The sequence below is a fragment of the Dermochelys coriacea genome, chromosome 1 (genome assembly GCF_009764565.3).
Source record: "Dermochelys coriacea isolate rDerCor1 chromosome 1, rDerCor1.pri.v4, whole genome shotgun sequence".
Lineage (NCBI taxonomy): Eukaryota > Metazoa > Chordata > Testudines > Dermochelyidae > Dermochelys > Dermochelys coriacea.
The window spans coordinates 257,185,855-257,210,748 of NC_050068.2; the positions used below are offsets into that span (position 1 = coordinate 257,185,855).

The 24,894-nt window shown below is 46.3% G+C and overlaps 1 protein-coding gene across 2 annotated transcripts in view; it reads right to left on the bottom strand.

Annotated features, from left to right (window-relative positions):
- The window catches only part of MB (myoglobin), a 56,044-nt gene extending 45,491 nt beyond the window's left edge, over window positions 1–10,553 (bottom strand). The window contains exons 1-3 of one of the 2 annotated variants that reach the window (XM_038380690.2): window positions 10,256–10,546; window positions 5,229–5,451; window positions 3,212–4,255 (exon numbers count right to left, since the gene is read on the bottom strand). In XM_038380690.2, coding sequence (XP_038236618.1) covers window positions 4,109–4,255; window positions 5,229–5,451; window positions 10,256–10,350 — 465 coding nt within the window. In that variant the 5' untranslated portion in view covers window positions 10,351–10,546 and the 3' untranslated portion in view covers window positions 3,212–4,108. Of the gene's footprint in view, window positions 1–3,211; window positions 4,256–5,228; window positions 5,452–10,255 lie in introns of those variants that run through there. The other variant, XM_043520050.1, reaches the window with a different exon arrangement.
- Between the last annotated feature and the right edge of the window lie 14,341 nt (window positions 10,554–24,894).

The following is a 24,894-nucleotide window of genomic DNA, read 5'->3' on the forward strand; positions in this document are numbered from 1 at the left end:
GGGAAAATCTACTGTGGAATTTGGAAAGGGGGTGTGTGGAGCAGATGAGAAAGGGACAGAGTAAATGAGATTCCCGTTCTCACACTAGGAGTTCCAAACAAATACCACTGTCAGCCCACGGAGCTGCTGTTCAGATAAAGAAGGAGGACAGAGAAAACACCAGAACTAGAAGCTAAGAGGTCTTCCAGCCCAGGCTAGTCAATTGATTCAGTGTGTGACTGGGCCATAACAAGGCTGTAATATTAGATCAGGGCCCCCGCATGCTATATTTATACTGTGCTTCCCGGGGAAAACAAACAGTCTCGGGAACAATCCACCACCAACCAGTGCAACACTTGATGCTACTAAATCTCCATTTGCCTCAGCAAGAGCTGAGGCAGCAGGATCATTCGGATGAGGGGGATGAGGCACAGCTATGGCTGATCACCATGACCCGAACATGCACCGTAGTTTGAATGCACAGCTATTGTGCTGGAAATCACCGTAATGCTTGTGGACACATGCAAGAGCCTGGACTGCACGACATACCAGGGAGGTGCCTCTGTTTGCTACTGTTCACCATAAAAGGCAGCTTCAATGCTTCCTGGGGTGGCAGAAGATGCTTGTTTTGCTTATATCTTTATGGAGTGAGGGCAGCCAAGCTGGGGAAGGACCTTGGTGCAACTCAGCCAAGCGTCTATAAAACAGCTCTTTAAAAAGCCACAAAGTCACCTTTGCTGACATTTGCAAAGGGATTATATGCAAGTCACAGGACTGAGAGATGGACCCTGCCATGATTAGGGTCACAGAGGCAGGGAGTGAATTTATGTGCCAACAAACTGGCCTGCATGGCTCTCTTCTCACACACGCTCGGCTAGACACATTTATAAGCCTTTGTGAGACAAGTCTGACCTGGACTTCTCTTTCCATTTACTTTGTCACTTCTAGATCAGACACATGCACCCCTCTGCCAGTCCCCTATAGCCTCTGGCTGGATTCTCCACGTCCAAGCAAAGTGACCATAACCTGTAACTATGCTGCGCTGGCAGCATTTTACATCACTTTGCACTGGGTACAGGGCAATGGGGCAGCACCCTTTTGTCTAGCAACAACCATGGTGCAGACTCTGGGCTCTTGGGACACTGCCCAGACCCCAAACTGGGCTTAACAGTCTCAGCATGTTCAAATATCCTCAGATGGATGAGGGTTCAGGTGTTTGGGCTGAAGAAATGACTGATGTCCTGGGCACTGTTCCTCACATCAGCTGCGTCTGGTGGGACAAAGCCAGTTACAGTGCCCACGAGAGGTGTTTTATTGTTCTCGCCCTATAACATAATTAACCATCTCCATCCTCGCCTGCAATGAGCCAGTGATCAACACCGCAGCATTTATTCACTAACGTGCACGCCAGTGCTACCGGTTACTGGAGGGGGAAATTCACGAAGCAATAGGACTGTCCATGTGGTAGGTGAGTGAGGCCCCAGAGATCAGCATGTTGGGTAGGATCTAAAGCAAAAGCTACCACCTTAGCCTGTCCAAAATCCTAGGTAGTGAACACTGTGGGGCTGGGACTGTCCTATCTGTACAGTGCCCAGCCCAACACAGTCCTGCTCACCAGCTGGGGGTGCTTCCATGATACCACACTACAGACAAATGAGTGACTGGCTTTCTGCCAAATCAATGGGGACAAGACTTAGGTGAGCTTAGCATTGTTCCCTACTAGCTTGGCTGGGGAGGGTAGAGACTCACGTCATCCCATAGAACTGCAGCTTATGCTGACTATGCAGCAAGTAGTCAGATACAACACAGCCAGCAGCAAGCCCCACTCCTCCATTACACTGCCCTAAATGAACATAGCCATAGATGGCTGCTGGCCCACTTGGACTGACATAAGCAGCTGCCATAGCTGCAGAATTTAGCTCCCCACCAAGCCTAGCTTTATAGCCAAAAGCAGCGGCTGTTGTCGCTGGCAGGGAATCCTGTTGTGTTCAGCTGACAATCCTAGGCCCATATTTAATATGCTGCTCTTCCTGCAGCGGCTGCTATACCCCGAGCCAGAATGCGCAAGCTGCTAGTGGTCTGACTGAGACAAGGGCCAAGTAGACTGTAACGTCATCTAGGTGGCAAGAGGGAGTTCAGTGACCCTTCCAGCTAGTTAACAATTCCAAATTCTGAAAGGTTGAGTTCCCAGACAGGAATGCTGATCATGAAACTGGAGTCCTGGGGATTTATAAGGGGACCAAAGTAAGAAATACTCCCTGTTCCGCCAAGGACTTTGCCCCTATTCTCCTCTGAGTGGCAGAGGGTTTTTGGATCTCTGAGCTGAATGAAGAAGAAGCAGGACCACCTCAGCTAGGCTTCTGTATTTTAAGGAAACTGGGGGCTTAGTCACTGATGATTTCACTCACACTAAAGTAGGGAATGCGCTCTAAAGTATTTAGAGCCCCTATTATTATCATACTGAGCCCCTCGCTATCTTCAGTGTATTTGAACTGCTCTGTGAGATAGGGAAATACTCCTATCTCGAGACACAGCGAAACTAAGTGACTTGCCCAAGGACACATAGGAAGTCTGTGGCAGAGCAGGGAATTGCACTCGGGTCTTCCAAGTCTTAGGCTAACCACTGGCCTGTCCTTCCTCCATTGTAGGTTTTAACCACTTGCCTGCCAGCTGCAGCCCCCTATTGCCCACTTGAGCTAGAAGTTGCATTTCTTTTGTTGCCATGTTTCGGTTTATATAAGAAATGTGCTGCCATTAGAAAGTAGAGTACAGTGTCACCTTCAGTTCTCTGCAGAAGTAGCACCAGCTGAGCAGTTGTGAAAGGAAGAACCCGTGCTGGGCCAAGGAGAATCTCCAGCTCAGCAGTGGCCACAGAGTTTGGTCAAGGAAACCACACAATGCAGTCAGGGACCCAGAATTCAGCTGAGGTGGAGTTTTAAAGGCCGATAAGCCTGTGAATCTGTGCTGGTATTTGAGCAATGGCAGAGTTGAGGATGTCTCCCCCATACACAAATATAAGGGGCTTGTATTCTTCCAAAGGGCAGCTTGATTTCCGCTACACCATACAGACTCCAAGTGCATCTCAAGACGTAGACTGGTACCACAGGGGCAATGTCCTGTGATGGTCACAGAGAGGAAATGTTGGGTGTTTGCAACTCTCTCCTTTTCCCACCTCCCCTGCTTCTCACCTAGGCACTTCTCAAACGTAAGAAGCAGACACAGACTCTGGTACAGCAAGCATATTTATTTACTGTGAAACACACTATTCACCACCCAGTGCGATGGAAATTCAAATGCGTAGCAGCAGCTGCTGAGGATCAAGGGAGTCCTACACTTTCTCTTGAGAGTTTTTGCTAATGAGAGTTTAGCAACTAGTGACACACTTGCCAGCCCCCAGAGGTTGAAGGGCTGTGCTTATCCGCAGAATTGGCATAATACCATTGGCAGCAATACAAGCTCCTCTCTAACCTGCTAACATGTCTCATCCCTGCTCTTGAGAGACTGTCACCCCCTTTTATGGGGAGGTGGGATGCTCCCCACAGCCCTTTGGTGGCTCATTTCTTCCAAACTAGTTCTTCCAAACTAGTGACTGTTACACCTTACGGAGGCCTGATTTTCAGAGGGCAGGAGCTCAGCACTTCCTGACAATCAGGCCCCTTTATGGCGTCTCTGGTTTGGCACCTAAAACTCCTAGTTCCTTTTGGAGACCTTGGCCAAGGCTGTCCCTCAGTGCCAGCTATGGTGTCAATTCTAGCAGCGGGCAGGAGAGTTCTTAGTTCAAGCCCAGTTTCTCCCTCCCAGACACATTCTCAGGTATCTATTCTTAAACATTCTCCTACTCTGGCTCTGCTATGAGATGGGGTCTTTGGGGCCAAGCTCAGGGGAGAAGGTCTCAGGTCATTCTGTAATGAACAAATACATAATTTTGCTAAGAAAACAGATTTCTCCTCTAGGTGAAGCCAGATATCACCATGAGCGCCTCTCTTTGGTGAGAGACTGAACACTGCTCTAATCAAAAGCGCCCCCTCACTCTTTGGATGGTCACTTAAGAGGCACCCACACTGGGGCTTAGGAAGCTATTCTAAGATGCACAGCTGGGCCTCCATGGAGGTGTTGCCTCATATGCACGCTAGCCCTGGAAACCGAAGTCCTTGTACTTGCTGGCCATATCATTTCGGAACAGCTCCAGGGCCTTCTTCATCGCAGCCTGGGAATTGGCCCCAAAGTCCGAGGGATGCTTCTCAGCAATGACCTTGACAATGATTTCACAAATGAACTGTCAAGAAGGAGAGGGGGGAGGGAAAGGAAAAGGGACAGGTAAGCATCACTCACAGTAGGGACCTTTCAGTAAATGCAGAGTAAAAAATTATTTGCAGAGAGTGGAAATGATATCTTAGGGGTTGTCTACACAAACACTTAGCTCGCGGCAAGCAGGGGTGTAAATCTAGCCCGCAAAATCCTGCTGTGCACTGAGTGTCCATGTGGACACAGCTGCCGCACACTAAAAGTTCTTTAGTGCGCTTTGATCTACCCTGCTTTGAAATGGGAGTAGATCAAAGTGCATCAGGGAGCTTTTGGTGCATGGCAGCAGGGTGCATACAGGCACTTAGTGCATGGCAGGCTACTGCAAGATAGATTTACACTCCTGCTGGCCACAAATTAAGTGTTTGCATAGGCAAGTCCTAGGACTGAATTAAGTAGTCCTTCCCTCAGCCATTCGAGAGGCATCGTGGCCTATAAAGCACTAGGCTGGGACTTGGGAGACACCTGGGTTCTAGCCCTGGATCTGTCAGTGACCTGCTTCGTGATCCTGGGAAAATCACTTCCCCTCCCATCCTTTGTCTGCCTTGTCCATTTACACTGTAAACTCTCCCTCTGTGTTTGTATAGTGCCTAGCACAATAGATCCCCGATCTTCACTGTGGCCTCCAGATGCTGCTGTAATACAAAGAAGTACCTTGGGTGCTGTCACTCACTGTTCTAATATGATCTGGTTTTGCATGGGTGCTGGCGCTGCACCCACTGGTTTGTTATTGTTAAGGGTTGCGTGTGAGCAATGTAAATGTGGGGAATCACACCCCAGGAGCTGAGCCTTCCAATATTACAGTGGCATCCTACATCACACAGAGCTCATACAGGTCCAGCTAGATATCAGTGAACAGAGGTGCAACCCGTCCTCCCACTCAAGCCCACATTCTCTACACACACCGAACTCCCTCTCATCCGAGAAACCCTCTCCAATTCCCATACCTCCAAGTACTTGACAGGGATTTTATGCTTGGTGGCATGGCTCTCTGCCAGTGGCTTCAGCTCCTGTTCATGATTGTTCTTCTGCTTCAGGATCCTGCCCAGAGCGGTAAGGACAGTGGTACCATGCTTCTTCACTTCTTCTGAGCTCTTCAGCTCATCGATCGTCTTCAGGTTTTTGAACTTGGCAAAGCGTTCCTGGGTCTCGGGGTGAAGCTGAAAGAGTCTGTGAACAGAGGCAGGGAATCCATGAGGTGCAAAGGTGGGATGGGAAAAAAAACAGGAATTGCCAGACTTGATCAAACCCAAGGTCCATCTACTTCAGCATCATACCAATCTCTACACTGCATTATGATTGCAGCTCGAGTAGACATACTCAGGCTAGCTTTAATCTAGCTGGACTGTGTACTGGAGCAGTGAAGCTGAGGAGAAACAGACATCAGCATGGGCTAGCCATCCAAGTAATTAACCAGGGTTCTTGGTAGGCTTGTCCAGTCCATGCGACTGTGGCTTTGCTGCTCTGGTATCCAAGCTAGCTAGAGTTCGAGTATCCCTATGCACACTGCAATCACACCGCCGATTGCAGTGTAGGCATACTCTTAGACAGTGGCCAGAACCAGATACTTCACAGGAAGGTATGAGAACCTCATAAGAAAGCAGATATGAGATCATTTGCCTCCCATGAAGGTCTCATCCTGGCCTTCAATTGTTTGAGATTAGTCTGATCCTTGAAGCAAGGGCACTGGAACAGTTTGTATAGTGGGGGCACTGAGAGCCATTGAACCGAACTGTAAACCCTGATATGATGGAAACCTCTTCAAGCCAGTGGGTGCGGCAGCACCCCCTGTATTCCTAATTCCAGCACCTATGTCTTGAAGTAAGAAGTTTTAGATCCTTTCCAAGTTTTCAGTAATAACTATGACAACTCAGGCTATTATTGTTGTCCACATAAATACCTAATCCTTTTTGGAATTTTGCTAAGTTCTTAGCCTCAACAACATTCTGTGGCAGTGAGTTCCACAGGCTAATTACACATTGTGTGGAAAAGTATTTCCTTCTATCCACTTTGAATTTGATGCTTTTACATTTCATTGCACATCATCTTATTCTTGTGTTATGAGACAGGGAGAACAGAAGCTCCTCCCCTGGACCAAGCATCATTTTTTAACATTTAACCCTGTTCCCTCATATTTGTCTCCTTTCTAAGATGACCGATCCCAGCCTTCTCCATCTCTCTTCATGAGAGGCAGGCAGGCAGTGCACTTAACATTTTCAAATGATGTCAGAGAGCAGATGTCCATCTTACTTGTTTTTCACAGCTGTTTAGCTCTTTGGCACCAGTCACCTGGGATTGTGCCAGCGTATTAGGATCAGGGTAGGAGTATAGGGCCAGCCAGGACACGAAGGAGTGACTGACATTTGTTTGAGAAAACCCTTCTTCCCTCACCTGCCATGAGGCTCTGAGGATTCACACAATTTAATGCCTTGGCTGCTTCGTCAAGCTCTGCTCCATGAGGCATTACAGCCATTAAACTCTGAGTTTCCATCTGAGCCCATCAACGCTGCTCTTAAATCGACCAGGAGGGAACAATGTTAGGCATCTCTCTCTCCCCTCCCTCCCAGCCGGGGGAGCCATGTACAGCACTTAAATAGAATGGTCAAAGGTGCTACCAAAAGCCTTTCGACAGAGAGGTGTAGGTGTTGTGCCAGAGTCCTGTGTGTGTGCAGACAGCAGTCAGCACTCCCAACATCATGGCAGAGAGTGTGTGTTAATTCCTACTGCTTCTCTCACCCATCCACCAGCTAAGCCTGATATCTGACAGCACGGTTCTGCCACTGTGCACTGTTAGAGAATGAGGAGCAACCGGGTAACAAGAGCTGGAGGAGCACAAGGTCTGCAGCCATCCCAGAGCCGGCAAGTTTCCCACACCATCCAAAGCTACAAACAGCTCTGTTTACTGAAATGGAGATGGTGGGAAGGTGGTTAATGGTTAATGTCACCATTCCTCCCCTGCTGAATTTACTGGGGTTGGAGACACCGGGGGGGGGGGGGGGGGGTTGATACTGCAGGCAGCCAATCCTGAAGGAAACGTCACTTTTGCCCCATGTTCTACAGTGACAATGAAAGGGGAATACTGGCTCACATTACTATTATTTATTCATATCGTACCTAATAAGTATGTATCATTTGTGCCACAGTAGTACCAAGATCACGGCTCCATTGAGCTAGGCACTGTACAGACACAGGCAAAGAGGTCTGAAGATCATACACTCCAAATAAAAAAGGCAAATAAAGAAGAGGCAAAAAATTATTGGTATCCTTATTTTACACATGCGGAAAAGAGGCTCAGAGAGGTTACATGACTTGCCTGAAGAGTCTATGGTACAGCCAAAAATTGAACCCACATCTCTTGAGTCCAGTGCCTTTACCACCAAACCATCTCTCACAACGTGATGGCCACCAGGTTTCACTGCCATGTGGAATGATGCTATTGTCCAGTAGCAGGTATGTCAGTCGCTCCACCTTTAACTAGAGACACCTTAGAGGGCAGTAAGAAGGGAGTTCTGCTTCTATGGGCCATTCAGTCTCGTGCCAGATTCTCAGTCTTATGACATCATTATATTAGTTAGATTAAATTGACAAACAGCCCAAGTATATGGATAATAGGAACAGCCTTGTAGCAAAAAGATTCTTTATCTGGCTTTAAATTCTTTAAAGGGCTTTCATTTAAGATGGCACCAGTGTTACCAGAAGAAAGGATTTCTGTGTCAATTTTGTCCTTTATCAGGTACTACATGTATCAAGATGGATCTTTCCCTTCTTGTTTGTTTCCTCCTCATGACCTGGTTCATTTCAGAAAGAAATGACTGGCACAGAGGTATCTCTTAGGGAAGGACATGCAACAAATTGCTTCACTTAGTATCATTTGAACTATATGCTATTGTAGTTTATAAGTGAAGCATTTGTTGCAGACACACTCTCCACCCAGTGCAATGTAAAGAGCCTATCAGGATAATTTAACAATTATCCTTGTTAAAATGTCACCGCTAAATTGGAAGAAAAGTTCTGATTATTCTATGCTTGTGATCGATCTCCCTTCACCCTCTGCCTTGCTATGGCTAAATTATGCCTGCCAAAGATGATACATCTTTTGGACTCCTAAAAATACCTCTGACGAGTAATTTTTGTTTTGCTTGAAATACATCCAGCTGCATCAAGTGTCAAGTATTTTCCAAAAATATTCCCAGGGGATGATATCTATCTACAAGCTCTTTCACTTAGCACAAGCTGAACACACTACTATGCCAACAGAAGACTGCAAGGCCTCCCTGTATTCAAATCCCTCTTGATTCCTACAAGAAACCAGCTGGCTGATTAGGTCTTAGGATAGTGAGGGATAATCTATGTATGTTATGCAAAAAACAAACACCCCTTGCACTTTCTCCCCATTATGTTATTAAAACACTGTATTGCCAAGATGTGGCTATATACCACCATGGCTGGCTTTTCTTATTGTTTATGCTGTGTTCATTTCCCCTACCCTCTCTCTGTCTGTCTTTTCGGTTGTGAGCTCTTTGGAGCAAGGACAATTCCTTCTTTTTTGTTTGGAAAGCGTCTAACATACTGTGGCTGCTACCAGAACCAAAAATTGTCATACAAGAATACTACACTCAGGATATTTTTCAAGAGCAAAGTATAGATCTTTCCAGTGAAGGATGCTGAGTATGGATTTGCCAAGCAATGTTGCTCCCCTCCTTAGCTATGCTTAAAAGAAAACATTCTCATTCAAAGAGGGGAAGCAGACTGATTGATTCTCCAGTCATCTGCCCCACGTCCTCCCCTTGCAAGTATACGCCATACCTCTGGTATATGGGATTTAGCATCGGCTAAGGGAGAAATCTGGTAGCAGCCCCTTCTTAAAATATTGACAATGTCATTGACACCACATTTAGTTAAGATGACCTTACCATAACACAAGTAAAGCTCTCAAAGCAACTTAACTAAGAACATGTTTATGTGCAGCATTTTTTAGCATGTTCCTATGGGGATCGGTGACCTCTGAAATTGGGTAGGCAGAATTGATACGTAAAGGGGATCTCAATTTATTGTTAAAGCTCATGGTGTATGTCACTTGAAACAGGGCGCCCAGGGGAATCAAAACCCAACATGTCCATCCCACTGGAGGGGACCTCAAGGCCATTGAAGTGCTACTCACTGCTCCATCCCCAGATGCTCAAAAACTCAGTGTTGTGGGGCCTCCCTAGAGCTTGGCCCAGGGAGAACTCCCACCCTAACCTCAGAATCACACACTCCAGTGGAGGAGGGTGGGGTGGGAAAGTGCCCCATCTCAGACCACAGACTCAAGCTGGGCTTTGAAAAAAGAGCTTGGGTCCTACCTCCCACCTTTCTAGAGGGTTTGTCCTGAGGTTGTGGCAGGCTGGAAGAGGACTACCGAAGAGGAAATAGAAAGAAATCACAGGTAATCACAGCAAATTTGATGAAATCACAGATTCCATAAAAATTGGTCACATGCAATTTCCCCCGACCCCTTTTTTTGTATCCTTCCATGCTGTTTTTCCTCCCTACCTCTGGAGGGACCAACTGCAAGGAATTGGAAGGCCCGAGAGGGACACCCACCTCACTCCAACATTTTGCTTCACTGTGTTCTGACAGTGGGGACCTAGAGTTCAACTTCATTAGTGGGCTGGCTGATCAGGGAGTGACAAAACCCAAGACCTTTTTTTTGGGGGAGTGTGGAGGGGAAACTTAAAAAGTTAACGCTTTTGACCCAGAAACCATAGTGACGGGAAACCCACTGCCCTAAAAATGATCAATAAAGAAAGAAGTCAGTTCAAACAAACGCTAGAGAAAACTAAAGCCCCAGGGCTAATGAGACACAACACCCTCCTTGCTTTCTCACCTGTACACCTCTAAAGGATGCTCAAAAGCATATTATTCCTAAAGTCCAGTGCACCAAGCACTTGAGCCATGCTCTCTCGCGCGCTTCCATCACCAGTTTCAAACCTACCTGATTATAACTTCCTGTCCATGGGCTGAGAGGTCTGGTTCCACCTTCGCCCAGATGCCCAGGACATGGTTCCATTCGTCATCACTGAGCCCCATAATTTGTTGGTGTTTGAAAAAAAAAAAAGTGGAGATGAGGTTGTTTGCAGCCGAATGTCCTGCCTCAAAGTGCTGCTAGAGAGCTCACTCCTGGGGTTTATAATCCCTCCTCAGACGGACACCTGTCAATTGTCAGCTGGAGTTTCGCTCTCTTTCAGGCTAGTTTAACCTAATCTGCCTCTCTCTTTCTGGGAAGCTATTTTGGGTCAGGTGCTATTGTGGCTGCCACTGATGGAATAATTTCTGCTTTTCCTATTGGGTTGGCACATGTCCCATTGTGGCAGAAAGGACACGCTGGAGTGCAGTGCCAGGAGCCTGTCACAGAGCTGCTGTCCCAAGGACCCGAGAGGCAGAATCAAAATTTCAAGCTGTAGATTTCAGAACCACACACCGGCAGCGCCAAGATAGACCACATCTGTCTGTAGTGACCCATTCTCTGCACCTCCATTCATCCCCCCCAGGATGGGCAACAGAGGAAGGCCCAGCTCTCCTGTAAAACTGGTTACTGATTACAAGAGTATTTCCTTTCCACTGCGGATCTGGGATGAGATTTTACATTTCTTTTTTAATATTCTTATTTTCTTCTCCAATAAAATAAGGTGATTCTCTTTTAGAAAATCACACAATCTCATGGAGAAGTCTCCTCAAGAGCTTTTAGTTCCTTTGGGTCTAAATGCCATGTGTTCCCTTCCTCACACTCCAGAACCAGGAAAAAACCAAGGAGGATATTATAGCACTGATCTGCTTGAATGTTGCAAGGTGGTACCCAGAATGTGTCACAGAGCCCCCAGGTAACCATTTATCAAATGATACAAAACTTGATGCTTCAGGGCTCAAAACAATTTCTAAGTATGAGAGGCCAGGGTGAGACCTACTGTCAGGGGCAGATTATCCCACATCTGCATATTTCAGGGCTTTGAAGCATCTGAGACAGGACTCTGGGCTAGATGGACCCAGGGTCTGATCCTGCCTGATAATGTTCTCTCCCCTAATCATTAACTAAATGTCTGTATCCCTACATTCAAATGACTGTATTTGGAGAAATCTGGGGGGGGGGGCGGGGAGGAGAGGGAAGGACAGCACTATGTTTACAGTTTGGGAGACTTACCAGCCTTCTTTATAGCTCCATAGAGGGAGCTGGCCAGGGAAGGACAGACAACTGGCAGGCACACTGAAGTGGTGATTTATTCTCTCCCAGGTTCAAGGAATTCTTATTGACATGGTCAGAACATGGCCTAATAATAAAATTCAATCAACAATTACTGTTCAATATGCACCCGTATCTGTGGCTAAGCAGAAGTGTATATACACAGAGAAAGGGAGCTCTTGTTAGGAGATGAACATTGGCACCAGCCTAGGACTTGGGAGATCTGGGTTCAGTTCCCTGACACAAACTTCCTATGTGACCGTAGGCAAGTCATTCAGTCCCTCAGTTTCCCATAGTAAAATGGGGGTAATAGCAGTGTCCTACTTCACAGTGGTGTTGTGAGTGTAACCCAGCCCTGAGGTGTGGGTATGGGTCCTGAGTTCATCTACAAAGGCACCTGGTGCCTCCACCCAAGGAAACCCCTCCTAGTGCAGAGAACATAAGAACGGCCATATTGGGTCAGACCAAAGGTCCATCTAGCCCAGTATCCTGTCTTCTGACAGTGGCCAATGCCAGGTGTCCCAGAGGGAATGAACAGAACAGGTAATCATCAAGTGATCCATTCCTTGTCTCCCATTCCCAGCTTTTGACAAACAGAGGCTAGGGAAACCATCCTGACTAATAGCCATTGATGGACCTATCCTCCATGAATTTACCTAGTTCCTTTTTTAACCCTGTTATAGTCTTGGCCTTCACATCCTCTGGCAAGGAGTTGCACTGGTTGACTGCATGCTGTGTGAAAAAATACTTCCTTTTGTGTGTTTTAAACCTGCTGCCTATTAATTTCATTTGGTGACCCCTAGTTATTGTGTTATTGAAAGGAGTAAATAACACTTCCTTATTTACTTTGTCCACTCCAGTCATGATTTTATAGACCTCAAACATATCTCCCCCCTTTTTTGTCTCTTTTCCAAGCTGAAATGTCCTGGTTTTATTTAATCTCTCCTCATATGGCAGCCGTTCCTTACTCCTCCTCATTTTTGTTGCCCTTTTCTGAACCTTTTCCAATTCCAATATAACACAGAGGGCCTGTTCCTTGGGAAAATATTTACCACCCAAACTCATACAGAGGAGCATTAGTCAGAATACACAAAAATAAAATAGCTATATCAGTTCCCAGAGTAATAAAACAATAACCAACAAAACACAAAATTAGTCATATATAAATTCTACCACCCACCCAACATTTACAGCCAGTGCAAACCACCCTACTTCCTCTCCCAGCAGCTAGCATCTGCCGAGGCAAAAACTGAGTTCAGGCTCAGTCTTTGATGGATGGTGCAGCACTGAATCAGTGGCTCGCTTAAAACACAATATCAGAATAAACAAACAAGGGTGTTTTTACAAACTACTGTATTTGCACCAAGGAGATTGCCATTGTGCCTCTCTGATCTGGATTTAAGTATGCAATTAGGCTGACTTTCAGTAGCCTGACTGCAACTTGAAGTCTTCTGAGTTTTTGATTTCTGCTGAGATGACATTGTCCTAGAAATTCCAAAAGATCTTCAAATCTTCCCATGGGTAGGAATGTGGAGGGTAGAAGAGTCCTTCCTGGCTGTGATGCTACTCTTCCTGCTACACTCCAAACACAAGCAAAAAGCCAGAAGTATAACCAAACCCTTTGTCTCTGAGTTTTGACTTTTGATTGGTTCTGGTAGTACCTTCCAGCTTGTTTGATATCTGCCCTGGACTCTAGGCAGCGTGGGGAATAGATCCTGAGCCTCTATTGCCATTGCTGCTGTAGTGTAGAGGCAAGTCCCCTAGACCAGTGGTCTCCAAACTTTTTTGATCGCGCACCCGCAGGAGAAAAAAAAATTGACACAGGTGTGCCACCGAAGAAAAAAGAGGGGAGGAGTGGCTAGATAGAAGAGCTGCCGCAGGTGCGCATCTCCTGCCGCCGCAGAACCAAAGGTAGAAGAGCTGCCACAGGCGTGCCGGCGGTTCTCCTCCTGCCGCACACCCCCAGGGATGGTCTTGCGCACCCCACTTTGGAGACCACTGCCTTAGACGCTCAGTGTAATATGTTCGGAACAATCAATTCAAGAGGGTGTTACATACTCCCTCACCCGGGAAAACTTGATGTTCCCATCAAGAATTTCAATAGACATTTAAAATAATACATAAATTCAATTTCATTAATGTACACAGATACGCTGTCCTACTACCACCTGAGGACAACATTAATGGTATAAGGTAGTCGCAGTTGTCCCTCCACCTATCTGGGAGGGAGGCCATGCCCCCTCGCTACAAGGCCTCCGGAGGGTGCAGTTCCAGGGGGGAATTAGAGCTGGGGTCTCTGCCAGTCGGCGGGCTAGAGCAGTAATGTCTATAAGCCCCAGTTAGGGCAGCACACAGTTGGGGTTCCTGGCTCTGGCAGACCACCAACAAACACAGGTCTCTTGGCCTAGAATGAGGAGCCTGCCACCCCAGGAGTAGGGTGGCAGGGGGACCTGGACCTGCCTGACTACACTGGGTCCCAGTTCAGGGCCCTAGCAGTGGTGAAGTGGTCCACCACTGGGTCAGCAGGGAAATTCAGCCACAAAACATTGGTCGGATGACAGTCAGCAACACAGCCGAACTACATTCGGCTCCCCTGGGCTAATTCCTACAGTCCTATTCAGGGGGGTGTACCTGGGTCTCAGTGTCGTTGTTCGCCTCGCTAGGATAAACAGCTAATAGCAATTCCTCAGTGTCTCCAGCGACCGGCAGCTCTGGTAGTCACTCCAGGTCTCGGGTACTGTAATGGTCACTGTCAGGTCCGAGCTCCAGCAACTGGTGGGAAACATCTTCTCCTCTGGCGGCTCCTCCCCAACTGAGCTGAAGGGCCTGCCTTTTATATTTCCAGTTCCTGTCCCATCCCTCCGTTTCTGGCAAGGTGGGCGTGGGTGTCCTGGCTCTGCCCACCATGGGGCGGTCACAGTTGTCTCTCCAACCGTCTGGGAGGGAGGCCACACCCCCTTGCTACACAGTGGGTTTTAATATTGGACAGCATGCTCCTGACACCCACTTATACAGCACAGGGAGAAGTACACTGGAGGAGACACCAAGGGAGTCATAGATTAACTTTATGACAGGTTTCACCTCTTGACCATATTGTCCGGGTACAGCTGTATCCTTGGCAGCAGTAGGGCATGCACTTCCCACCTCAGGTTCCACACTTGAGTCTGCAACTTCTCACTCTGTAGGATTTTTCTCCATAACCATGGCCATATCTTCTTGATTTTGTGGTGAAATGAAATGTTCAGCCAAAGAGTTTAACTTACCTATAACAGTAAGGTTTTGTTGCAACTAGGATTTTCATTTCATTACGAGTCTTGTTTCTTCCAAACGTCATCAGATTGATGTGCTCATAAACCATTTCCCCACATGGGAAACTATACTTATTATTGTCATTAGAAGCAACAGGTTTCCCCTTGGCTGTCGCTGTGTGACCTATATCGAGAGATGGCACTGGAGATTGAGGTTATCTTGCTGTCTTCCTGCTCCAAGTAACAGGAGGTCTTTGGACAGGTGCAGGTACTGCCGTGTTAGTACTGGAGTCTAGCTGTCCAATGGGAAACAGTTGGTTTCCGTGGAGAATCTTGCTAGGTTCTCTCCCCTCCTCAGGCCAAACTTTGTAGACAAGAAGGCCTGGCACCTTCTCTTCTGTTATGTAGGTTTAGCCTGGCAATGGTCAGCAATCTTATGTCTTTCCTGGAGCCCAAGATTTTGTATCAGGATCTGCTCTCTGGTTTGAGGACTTGATCCCTCACACAGTCGTTTTATTTGCTTTTGTTGGACTCTCCGCCTTTTTCTTTTCTGCTTCTGTGGCTTTTTTATAGGCCTTTTTAAATGCTTTCTTAGTTGGATGACACACTGGAGATAGATTTCAGAGTAAGCTCCACCAGCAGACACTCCAAAGGCTAAGTTCACTGGCAGTCTGCCTCTCTCCCAAATGTTAGGTGGCATGGGGAATACCCAGTGGGTTTTTACTTGTGCGATTGTAGGCAGGTACTAAGAAACTGTCATGCTGACTCCATTTGAACTTTTAATTAGGGTTCAGGGTGCCTAACATGTTTAACAAGGTCTTATTAAATCTCTCTGGCTGAGGGTCTTCTTGGGAATGGCAAGAGTTGTTTTGGATTTCCTCATTCCTGTCATTTGCAATAGTTCTTTAATAAGCGGACTTCTGAAATCTTTTCCTGGATCTGAATGGATTCTACAGGGCAATCAATAATGCACAAAGAACTTTTCCCACAGCACCTCTGCAATGGTGGCAGCTTTCTAGTCCTCAGTGGGGAAGGCCTGCAAGTATTGGGTGAAATGGTCCTTTACCAGGAGTATGTTTTCAATGTTCTTAGTATTACTTTCCAAACTTGAAAGGCCATGTGTACGAGATCAAGGGGTCCACAGCTGGTAATATTAACTAAAGGGGAAGATATCTTTGGCAGTGTTTTTCTTTGTGAATGTAACCCTTCTGCTAGTTGGAACCAGCAGCAACCAGGGCCAGGTTCAATAGCTAGGGGTTCCTTTCCATCGATACAATACAAAACTGGTTCGAGCCCCCACCCAGTAACCTGGGAAAATGACACATCACCCCTGGGCGCCTCTGAGAGGCAATACTTCCCCACTTGCAAGCACAGAGTCTGTGTAGAAAAGAAACTTTTAATAAAAGGAGGGAAGTAACTGGGTGTTAATTTGGAAAAACTCCGCAAACAGGGTTCATTAACATAAACCATGAGCAAAAGATCCACCCCCCAGTAAGTTGGGCAGTGTCCTTTTCCCCTCAGGTTCTTAAGTCCAGCAACCCAAAAGTCCCTTTCATGTACCTGACCCTTCTCTGCACCCCACTCACAGTTGCTGTCCTTGGTCAGTGCAGACCCAGAGTTCAGAGGTGCATCTGTAGAGTTCACCCCACCACACCCAGGGTGATGGGAGGTTAAAGAGGCACATTAGTGCTTGAGCACTCATTCACCACCCATCTCTGCAAGGCTCTGCTGTGGCACTCTCCACCAGCCTCCCTGCTGGCTGCTCGCTGCACCTTTCCACCTCACCAACCACTCGTTCACTAGCTGTCAATCACCTACTGCTGCCACCTGCTTCTCTGCTGTGACCTCTGCACATCAGTCTCTCAATGATTTTTAGCTCTTAGCAGGCAGGGCAGAAACACAGTCCTACCACAACTGATTTCAGCTCTGATTGAGCATTTAAAATAACAAAGAAACTCCTAATAAAGCCTATTTAGCTATTTCTCTGAACAGTGGGGAGGAACAGGTTTAACCGTGCAGGGAGGACTTTTGGGGAGGGTTCTCAACCTTTTGACTAAGACACCTAGCTCCACCCCTCTTCCTTTAACAGAGCTCTGGCATTTGAGCCCCTGGCTTAATGAGGTTCTTTCAACTGAGGGTGACCCCCTTATTTTGGGTTAAGCACAGTCCCGCTCTCCTGTATTCCTACTATAATTACAACATTGGTAAGCATATTTCACCACTCCTGAATTCAGATTCAATAATTTTATTAAGATGATGTTGAAATAAAAGAAAACGGTACAGAGTTTAAGCATAGAAGTTTCTGATTATTAGGGAATAAGGTACAGATTATCAAGGAGTGCGAAGTTCGGTTTAGGAACGGGTGGCGTAAGGAATACATAATCTGCAATCTCCCCGATTGGGGGTAAAAGGTTAATGGGTCAAAGTACAGACATTGAGATATGGGGTATGTTGTTCATATAATGGCTATGTTCAGGTGTGGAGTATAATGAGTGGATACAATGATGAGGATGGATTTACCCTCATTTGGTGAGATTTAATATTCAGTGAGTTTATGGTTCCAGTTCATATGGTCCAATGGAAAAAGTCTCTTGGTCTCTTTCTCATAGTTGATGCACAATGTTGTACCGACTCACACCTCCTGGTACTGTTGGTGGCTGGTAAGTGATTTGTAACCCAACACCAGCCAAAGTTGATTACTTTGACACCACTCCATCTGCTGAATATCTAAGCAAGGCAGGAGCAAACTATATTTACATAAACACACCCAAAGTCTCTCCCCCTCCCAGCTAGCTGTCAGGGAAGCATTCATTCAGATCCTGCTTATATGTACATCTAAAGCAAGCCTTGCAATGCTTTTCCACTTCATGAGCCATACATGGCCAAAAGAACCTGAACTTTACTAGGTTAAGAGTTTTGTTTACTCACAAGTGCTCATTTTCGTAATGGAGGAAATGTAGGACAATACTCCAGAGTTTAAAAGGAAGCACTAGTTATTTCTTTGGGGCCATTTAACCTTGGCTTATGCAAAATAATAGGCCATTTATTAGAGTAAGCTTACTCCATTTTTTTTAAAAAATAAGGGTGCATCTTGGTGAGGAGACTTGACTGACAACTCTCACAATCCCTTCTGCAGAGTATGAATAAAGTCTTTTAAACTGAAGTCAGTTTTCTGACCTTTTCTCTAGGCAGACTTGCAGTAAAGAAGTTGTATCCAGATGGGTGAAATGGGCATAACACATAGAGATAGCTTCTGGAGGGGCTCCCAACTGGTTGGCAGCCCTCTTCAGGTTGGTGGTCGTTTTGTCTGTAGAGATTAGCATATGGCATATAGCCTTTACACCAGGGTCAAGAATAGTCCTCCAAAAATCTGGTGTGTTCTGTTCTGTGTGAAAGTGCTAAGACAGAGCACCATCATTAGTGTTGTTCAAACTGAGCCAGTGCTGAAGTCATAAAGGGACAATACTGAAAGCCATCAGTGTCCCATAGCATGAAGCTTAGCTGATGTTAGCACATAGGATAACAGGTTGTTGTTTGTACATACCAGAAACTTGGCTGCATAAAGATAGTCGTGAAACTTGTTCACTGCTGCCCACTTCAATGCCAGAAACTTCAACTTGTGAGCAGAATAGTTTTTTTCCCTCTACTTTCAAACTTCTACTGGCAAAGGCAATGGGTTTTAACTCTTTATTATTTCCTTGATAAAGAACTGCTTCCAGACCACTACAGCTAGTGTCTGTATGCAAAGTTTAAGGGTTTTAGGATGAACATAGGCTAGTACAGAGGTGGGCAAACTATGGCTCGTGGGCCACATCCAGCGGGCGGGACCGTCCTGCCTGGCCCTTGAGCTCCTGGCTAGGGAGGCTAGCCCCTGGTCCCTCCCCTGCAGTCTCCCCTCCCCTGCAGCCTCAGCTCGCTGTGCTGGCAGTGCTCTTTGCAGCGGGGCTGCAAGCTCCTGCTGGGCAGCACGGCATGGTAAGGGGACAAGGAGCGGGGGGGTTGGATAAGGGGCAATGGGTCCCAGGGGGCAGTCAGGGGACAGGGAGCAGTTGGATGGGGTGGAGGTTTGGGGGTGGTGATCAGGGGACAGGGAACAGGGGCAATTGGATAGGCGTGGGAGTCCCGGGGGGCCTGTTGGGGGGGGGTGTGGATAGGGGTTGGGGCAGTCAGGGGACAGGGAGCAGGGGGGTTGAATAGGGGGTGAGGTCCCAGGCAGGGGGTCCTGGGTGGGAGTGGTCAGGGGACAAGGAGCAGGGGGGTTGGATGGGTCAGAGGTTCTGAGAGGGGAAGTCAGGGGACAGGAAGTGGGAGGGGATGGATAGGGGGCGGGGGCCAGGCTGTTTGGGGAGGCACAGCCTTCCCTACCCAGCCCTCCATACAGTTTTGGAACCCCGATGTGCCCCTCAGGCCAAAAAGTTTGCCCACCCCTGGGCTAGTACCAGCCAGGGCCTGCGTCAGGCACTGGATGATCTGCTGTAATGTCTCCTCACATCTGGGGTCTCATCGGGCTCTGAAAGGTTGAGACTCCTTAAAATAGGGTTTTTCTTTAAATGTTTTCTTGCCAGTCCCCTCAGATCTGGTAGGGGCATATCCCTGTGTTAGTTCACGCAGGGGTCTCACAATTAATGAATAGCTCTTGACAAACCTGCAGCAGTATCCACATAATTCTAAAAAGAATAGTGGGCTTCGTAAATTGCATGGCTGAGACCAAGTAGCCAAAGCACTTGTTTTGTCAGGCCTGGGAGATATTCCCAGTTCAGACATGACGTGTCCCCCATATTTGATGGTGGTCTGGCAGAAAACACATTTGTGCAGTGATAATTTCAGGCCACATTCCTGCAGACAATCCAGGATCTTTAGCAAATGTGTTTCATGGTCCTTTAGGGGCTTTCTGAAGATGATGAGGTCATCTAAATAGACTAGCAAAAGTCTTCCCTTGGTTAGGAACATGGAGGGTAAAAGGGTCCTCCCTGGCTGTGATGCTTCTCTCCCTGCCATACTCCAAACACAGCCAAAACCCAAAAGTATAACCAAACCCTTTCTCTCCAAGTTTTGGCTTAAGATTGGTTCTGGTAGTAGCTTCCAGCTTGTTTTATCTCCACCCTGGAATCTAGGCAAAGAGGCCTGAGCTTCTGTAGCCATTGCTGCTGTAGTCCAGGGGTAACCCCCCAAAAGGCTTAGTGTAATATGTTAGGAACAAACAATTCCAGAGAGGGTTACAGATACTACAGTGAGGAGGACCAGACAAGTATCTTCAAGAGGTGTGCATGACATCTCTGAATAACTCATAGCCACAGCGGGTTTGTCTTGACTAGGAAAAGTGGCAGGAGCCTAAGCTACAACTTGACCACCTAAAACTGAGGCTAAAGGTGTTACCCTCCAGCTAGCCTAGGGGAAAGGACAAGTTTCAGTTGGGCTTAGCTAGTACATTAGTCAAGACAAACTCATATTTGTAACCCTTCTGTTACCTTCCTCCGATTATCCTTTCTGTCCCCTAAATTACAGTTTGCTTCCTATCTTGTGCCTAGCTTATTACACCACATATCACATTTCAGACATCATGAGTCAATCCCAGGTACAAAATTGCTCTGGAGAGGTGTGGTGTAAAACGTGCATATAATTTTGTACTGACTTTCTGTAATATAAACCAGGTTGAACTGTATGGCTCACCATGATTACCTCATACTAAATTTTGGCCATCAATTTTCTGCCAGTAAACATCCACCCAGACTTTGGATCTAATCAAAGATTCAGTTTCATTTCAGAGTTCCTATACGGAAGGGGACATTTAGGTTAAGGGTGGGGAGTATAGAGTGTTAGGTAACAGCTGTCTGATCGGTATAATTTATCATGTACTTTTGACCACCTCACCTGCACTCAGCCCACTAAGCCTTCTTGCTGGGACATCTAACAACACTCCAGGCTACTCTACTTTTTAAAAAAAAAAACAACCTAGCACAAAAGGTCCCCCACACACACACACAATTGCCTCCACCCAAATTACACAGACACTAGGCCAGGGACAGTTCAATATTCTGTTTTAGAACAGTGAGAGATGTAAAGCTCTGATAACTCATGACCCACTGGGGCTAAAAATAAGAGTTATAGTGTAAGCAAGCCAGGAAAGCCTCCTTTTCAATAAGATAGAACACTTTTCCAAAATCTATTTGTTCTAATTTTCCTCTTCTTCTGAGGCCCAAAAAGTTGGTCTCATGGTATGAAAGGGAGCCTGGTTTGACAAGTAAAGGAATATAGAACTATTAACATTTTATATAACTCTAAACTTATTTAAAACAAAGTTTTCCTGAAAAATATGGGGCAATTACAGATACATGATCATGTGATATGGTATAAAAGGTCTTATTAGCACTCATCTGGGATAACCACATAACTCATGGGTAAAAAGGCTTCATTCTGCTTGGAGTAAAGATTCCATCCCAAACTCAGCCTATTATTAATAATTATTAGTATTGTGGTAGCATCTAGGAACCCCAGTTAGAGACCTGGACCCCATTGTGCAAGGCACTGTATGAACACCGAACAAAAAGACACTCTCTCGCCCAATGAGCTTACAATTTAAGTAAAACGCTAAAAAACCCAAAAAAACCTTTCTATCACATCAATCTCTCTGTGCCTCAGATCCCCATCTTTGAAATGGAGATAATACTTGACCATCTCACAAGGCTAAAATCCATTAATGTTTGTGAGGACCATACGCATCTAGATAGATCCATTAGGCTAATTAAAGAGACATGACTTAAATCATTCCAAATAGCTTCCAGCCCTCAGGAAAAACATTCTATCTGATTAGATCATCTTTGTAAATCACAGTATATAAATGCTAATAATTATAACGCTGTATAACAGAGTGTGCTGATGAATGTGAAAAATCCACCCTGAGAGACGTAGCTGTACAGTAACTCCTCATTTAACGTCCTCCCGCTTAACGTTGTTTCGAAGTTACGTCACTGCTCCATTAGGGAACATGCTTGTTTAAAGTTGTGCAATGCTCCCTTCTAATGTTGTTTGGCTGCCTGCTCTGTCCACTGCTTGTAGGATTCTGTGGAAGAGCAGCAAACTTAGCAGGGAGCGTTGCACAAGTCCCTCTTCTGCGCCCCCTCCCTCTCCCTCCCAGTGCTTCCCCCACCGCCAAACAGCACCGCATCTCCACTCCTCCCCCTTCCCCCCCCCCAGAAAGTCCTAAGCACTGCCAAACAGCTGTTTGGCATCAGGGAAGAGCCGGGAGGAAACGGGAGGAGCTGGGACGTGACATGCTCTGGGGAGGAAGTGGAGTGGAGGTGGGAAGAGACGGGCCTGGAATGGAGCAGGGAGGGGAAGAGGCGGGCCTGGAGCATCCTCTGGCAAAGTCGGCAACTGTTCTTCTGGGGGGAAGCTGCTGCTGCTGCTGCACAAGGTGCTTCCAAGTGTCCTTACCTACCTCATTGTCTGCAGCAGGCTGTGTCTGTGTAGGGTAAGCTAGGGGCACCTTCCAACCACAGTACAGTACAGTACTGTACTGTAAAGTATATAATGCCTTTTGTCTGCCCCAACATTTTTTCCTTGGAAACTAACTCCCCGCATTTACATTAAATCTTATGGGAAAATTGGATTCATTTAACATCATTTCACTTAAAGTTGCATTTTTCAGGAACATAACTACAACGTTAAGTGAGGAGTTACTGTACCAACCTAACCCCCGGTGTAGACTGCGCTGGGTCAACAAAAGAATTCTCCCATTGACCTAGCTATTGCCTCTCCGGGAGGTGGAATACCTGCACCAAAGGAAGAACCCCTCCTGTCGGCATAGGTAGCATCAACACTGAAGCGCTGCATCTGTAGCGTTTTAAGTGTAGACAAGCCCTGAGGCAGGATACATGACTCAATGGGCCATTGACTAGCTGGGACCAAACAGATGCTCTGACGTTCAAAGCAATATACTGCCAACCTAACAAGTGACCGCTCCCCCCAGCCCTTCCCTTCCCTTCCCCCCTTTAAAGTCCTAAGGAGTCCCTCTATTTCCCTCTTATGCTTCCAAGTCATCGTCAGCATTCTTCTGACTGAGACTCTCCCTCAGAGTCAACCCTGTATGTTAGCCAAGTGAGGAGGAGGGAGGTGCGAGTGAGCGACACAGAGAGATAATGCCACCATCTATATGACAGGTGCCTGCTGCATGCTTATACATACATCCTGCAAGTTCCTAGAGCTCAGCCTATTGGGCATGACCTGATGCCACCTAGTGGCTCTGGGTGAGTAAAGCAATAAGTGCAGCTTTCAGAGTAGCAGCCGTGTTAGTCTGTATTCGAAAAAGAAAAGGAGTACTTATGGCACCTTAGAGACTAACAAATTTATTTGAGCATAAGCTTTCGTGAGCTACAGCTCACTTCATCGGATGCATTTCCGCCTCAGTGCAGCCTCATTCATAGCAAGATCACAGTAGGATAATCCCAAGGGCAGGAGCCAGGGATTTTAAAGGTTTCAGAGTAGCAGCCGTGTTAGTCTGTATTCGCAAAAAGAAAAGGAGGACTTGTGGCACCTTAGAGACTCACAAATTTATTAGAGCATAAGCTTTCGTGAGTTACAGCTCACTTCATAGAATTCGCCGTGTGGCAGCGGGAAAGGAGAGTACAGATTATGGTCCATTGCTAACTAAAGCATGACCAATATCTGTAGGAAGAGCCCCATGCTAGTAGGACTTTAAATATAGATGGCTGCTTCTCCAATTCAGTATTAGCTATCATGCTCTGACAAGAACAAGTTACAAGATTGTCACGAGAGCAAAAGGAGCTATCAGATAGTAGCTGCCATTTTGGATTCTCACTTCTGCAACTTTCCAGTGTGTAGCTGGGCATTTTATAAAAGGGAGAGGCAGGAACTCAAAAATGGCAATGCCAAGAAACATGTCTGGGGCACTGCAAGATAAGAGCCCTGCAGTGGGACAGGGATCTTGTGGGTCCCACAGGATCTGCTGCCATAAAAGCAGGAGTGGGTAAAATGTGCTTTGCTGTGGGCAGGATTGCGTGGGCCAAGAAAAAAAAACAGACTACAGTAATTTGCAGGAAAACACTTTCAGCGATGTAAAGCAAGTTTTTCTTTTTTTTAAATAAAGGTTTTAATATTTAAATTTAAACAAGGGCTCCAAAGAGATTTCGTATCTTTTCTAACAGGAGTTAAAATATTTTTACAAGGTTTAAGCAAGATTTGTTTTATAATTTCAGTGGTAAAAATTGTGTCTGAATTACGTTTATATATATAATATGTTAACTGACTGAGTTTTGTTTTGTTTTTTAGTAGCATAGGGAAAACCTGTCTCTCTTGTGGGATTTGCAAGATCGAAGGTTTTTGCAGATGGGAATGAGATAAAAATGCAAGAAACACTGTGGGAGCAGGTGGGAGTGGCAGTGGGATTAAAAATATAGTCCCACACAGAGCTTTACTGCAAGGTACAGGATGCAGCGTTCCTGGATCACCCACACTTGATGGGGACTGGCCTCCTTAAGGAAATTACAGGGCAACTAGAGAAACTCAAATGCAATTCATTGGCAGTACTGCACCATCTGAGTATTCAGCGTTGGAAGGTTCTGTTGGCAATAAATGGGGGTTATGACCATGTAATATTTTTTATCTTTCTGGCGCCTTCTCTGTGAGGATGTCAAAGCACTTTACAAAAAGAAAAGGAGTACCCGTGGCACCTTAGAGACTAACAAATTTATTAGAGCATAAGCTTTCGTGAGCTACAGCTCACTTCATCGGATGCAGTGAGCTGTAGCTCACGAAAGCTTATGCTCTAATAAATTTGTTAGTCTCTAAGGTGCCACGGGTACTCCTTTTCTTTTTGCGAATACAGACTAACACGGCTGCTACTCTGAAAAAAGCACTTTACAAGCATTAAGGAATTAAACTTCACTTATGAAAGGCAATTACTGCATTATCATCTCCGTTTTACAGATGGAAACTGAGCCACACAGAGAGGTTATGTGACTTGCTCAAGGCCATGCACAAGGTCATTAGCAGAGCCAGGAAGAGAACCCAGTTCTCCCAGTCCACTGCTCTAACCTCAGGATCCTTCCAAAGATACAACAAAGGCATAGATTTAGCTCTAGAAACTACAGCTGTTCCTTAGTTACTAAGATGGGGCCTATCTGCAAAAAA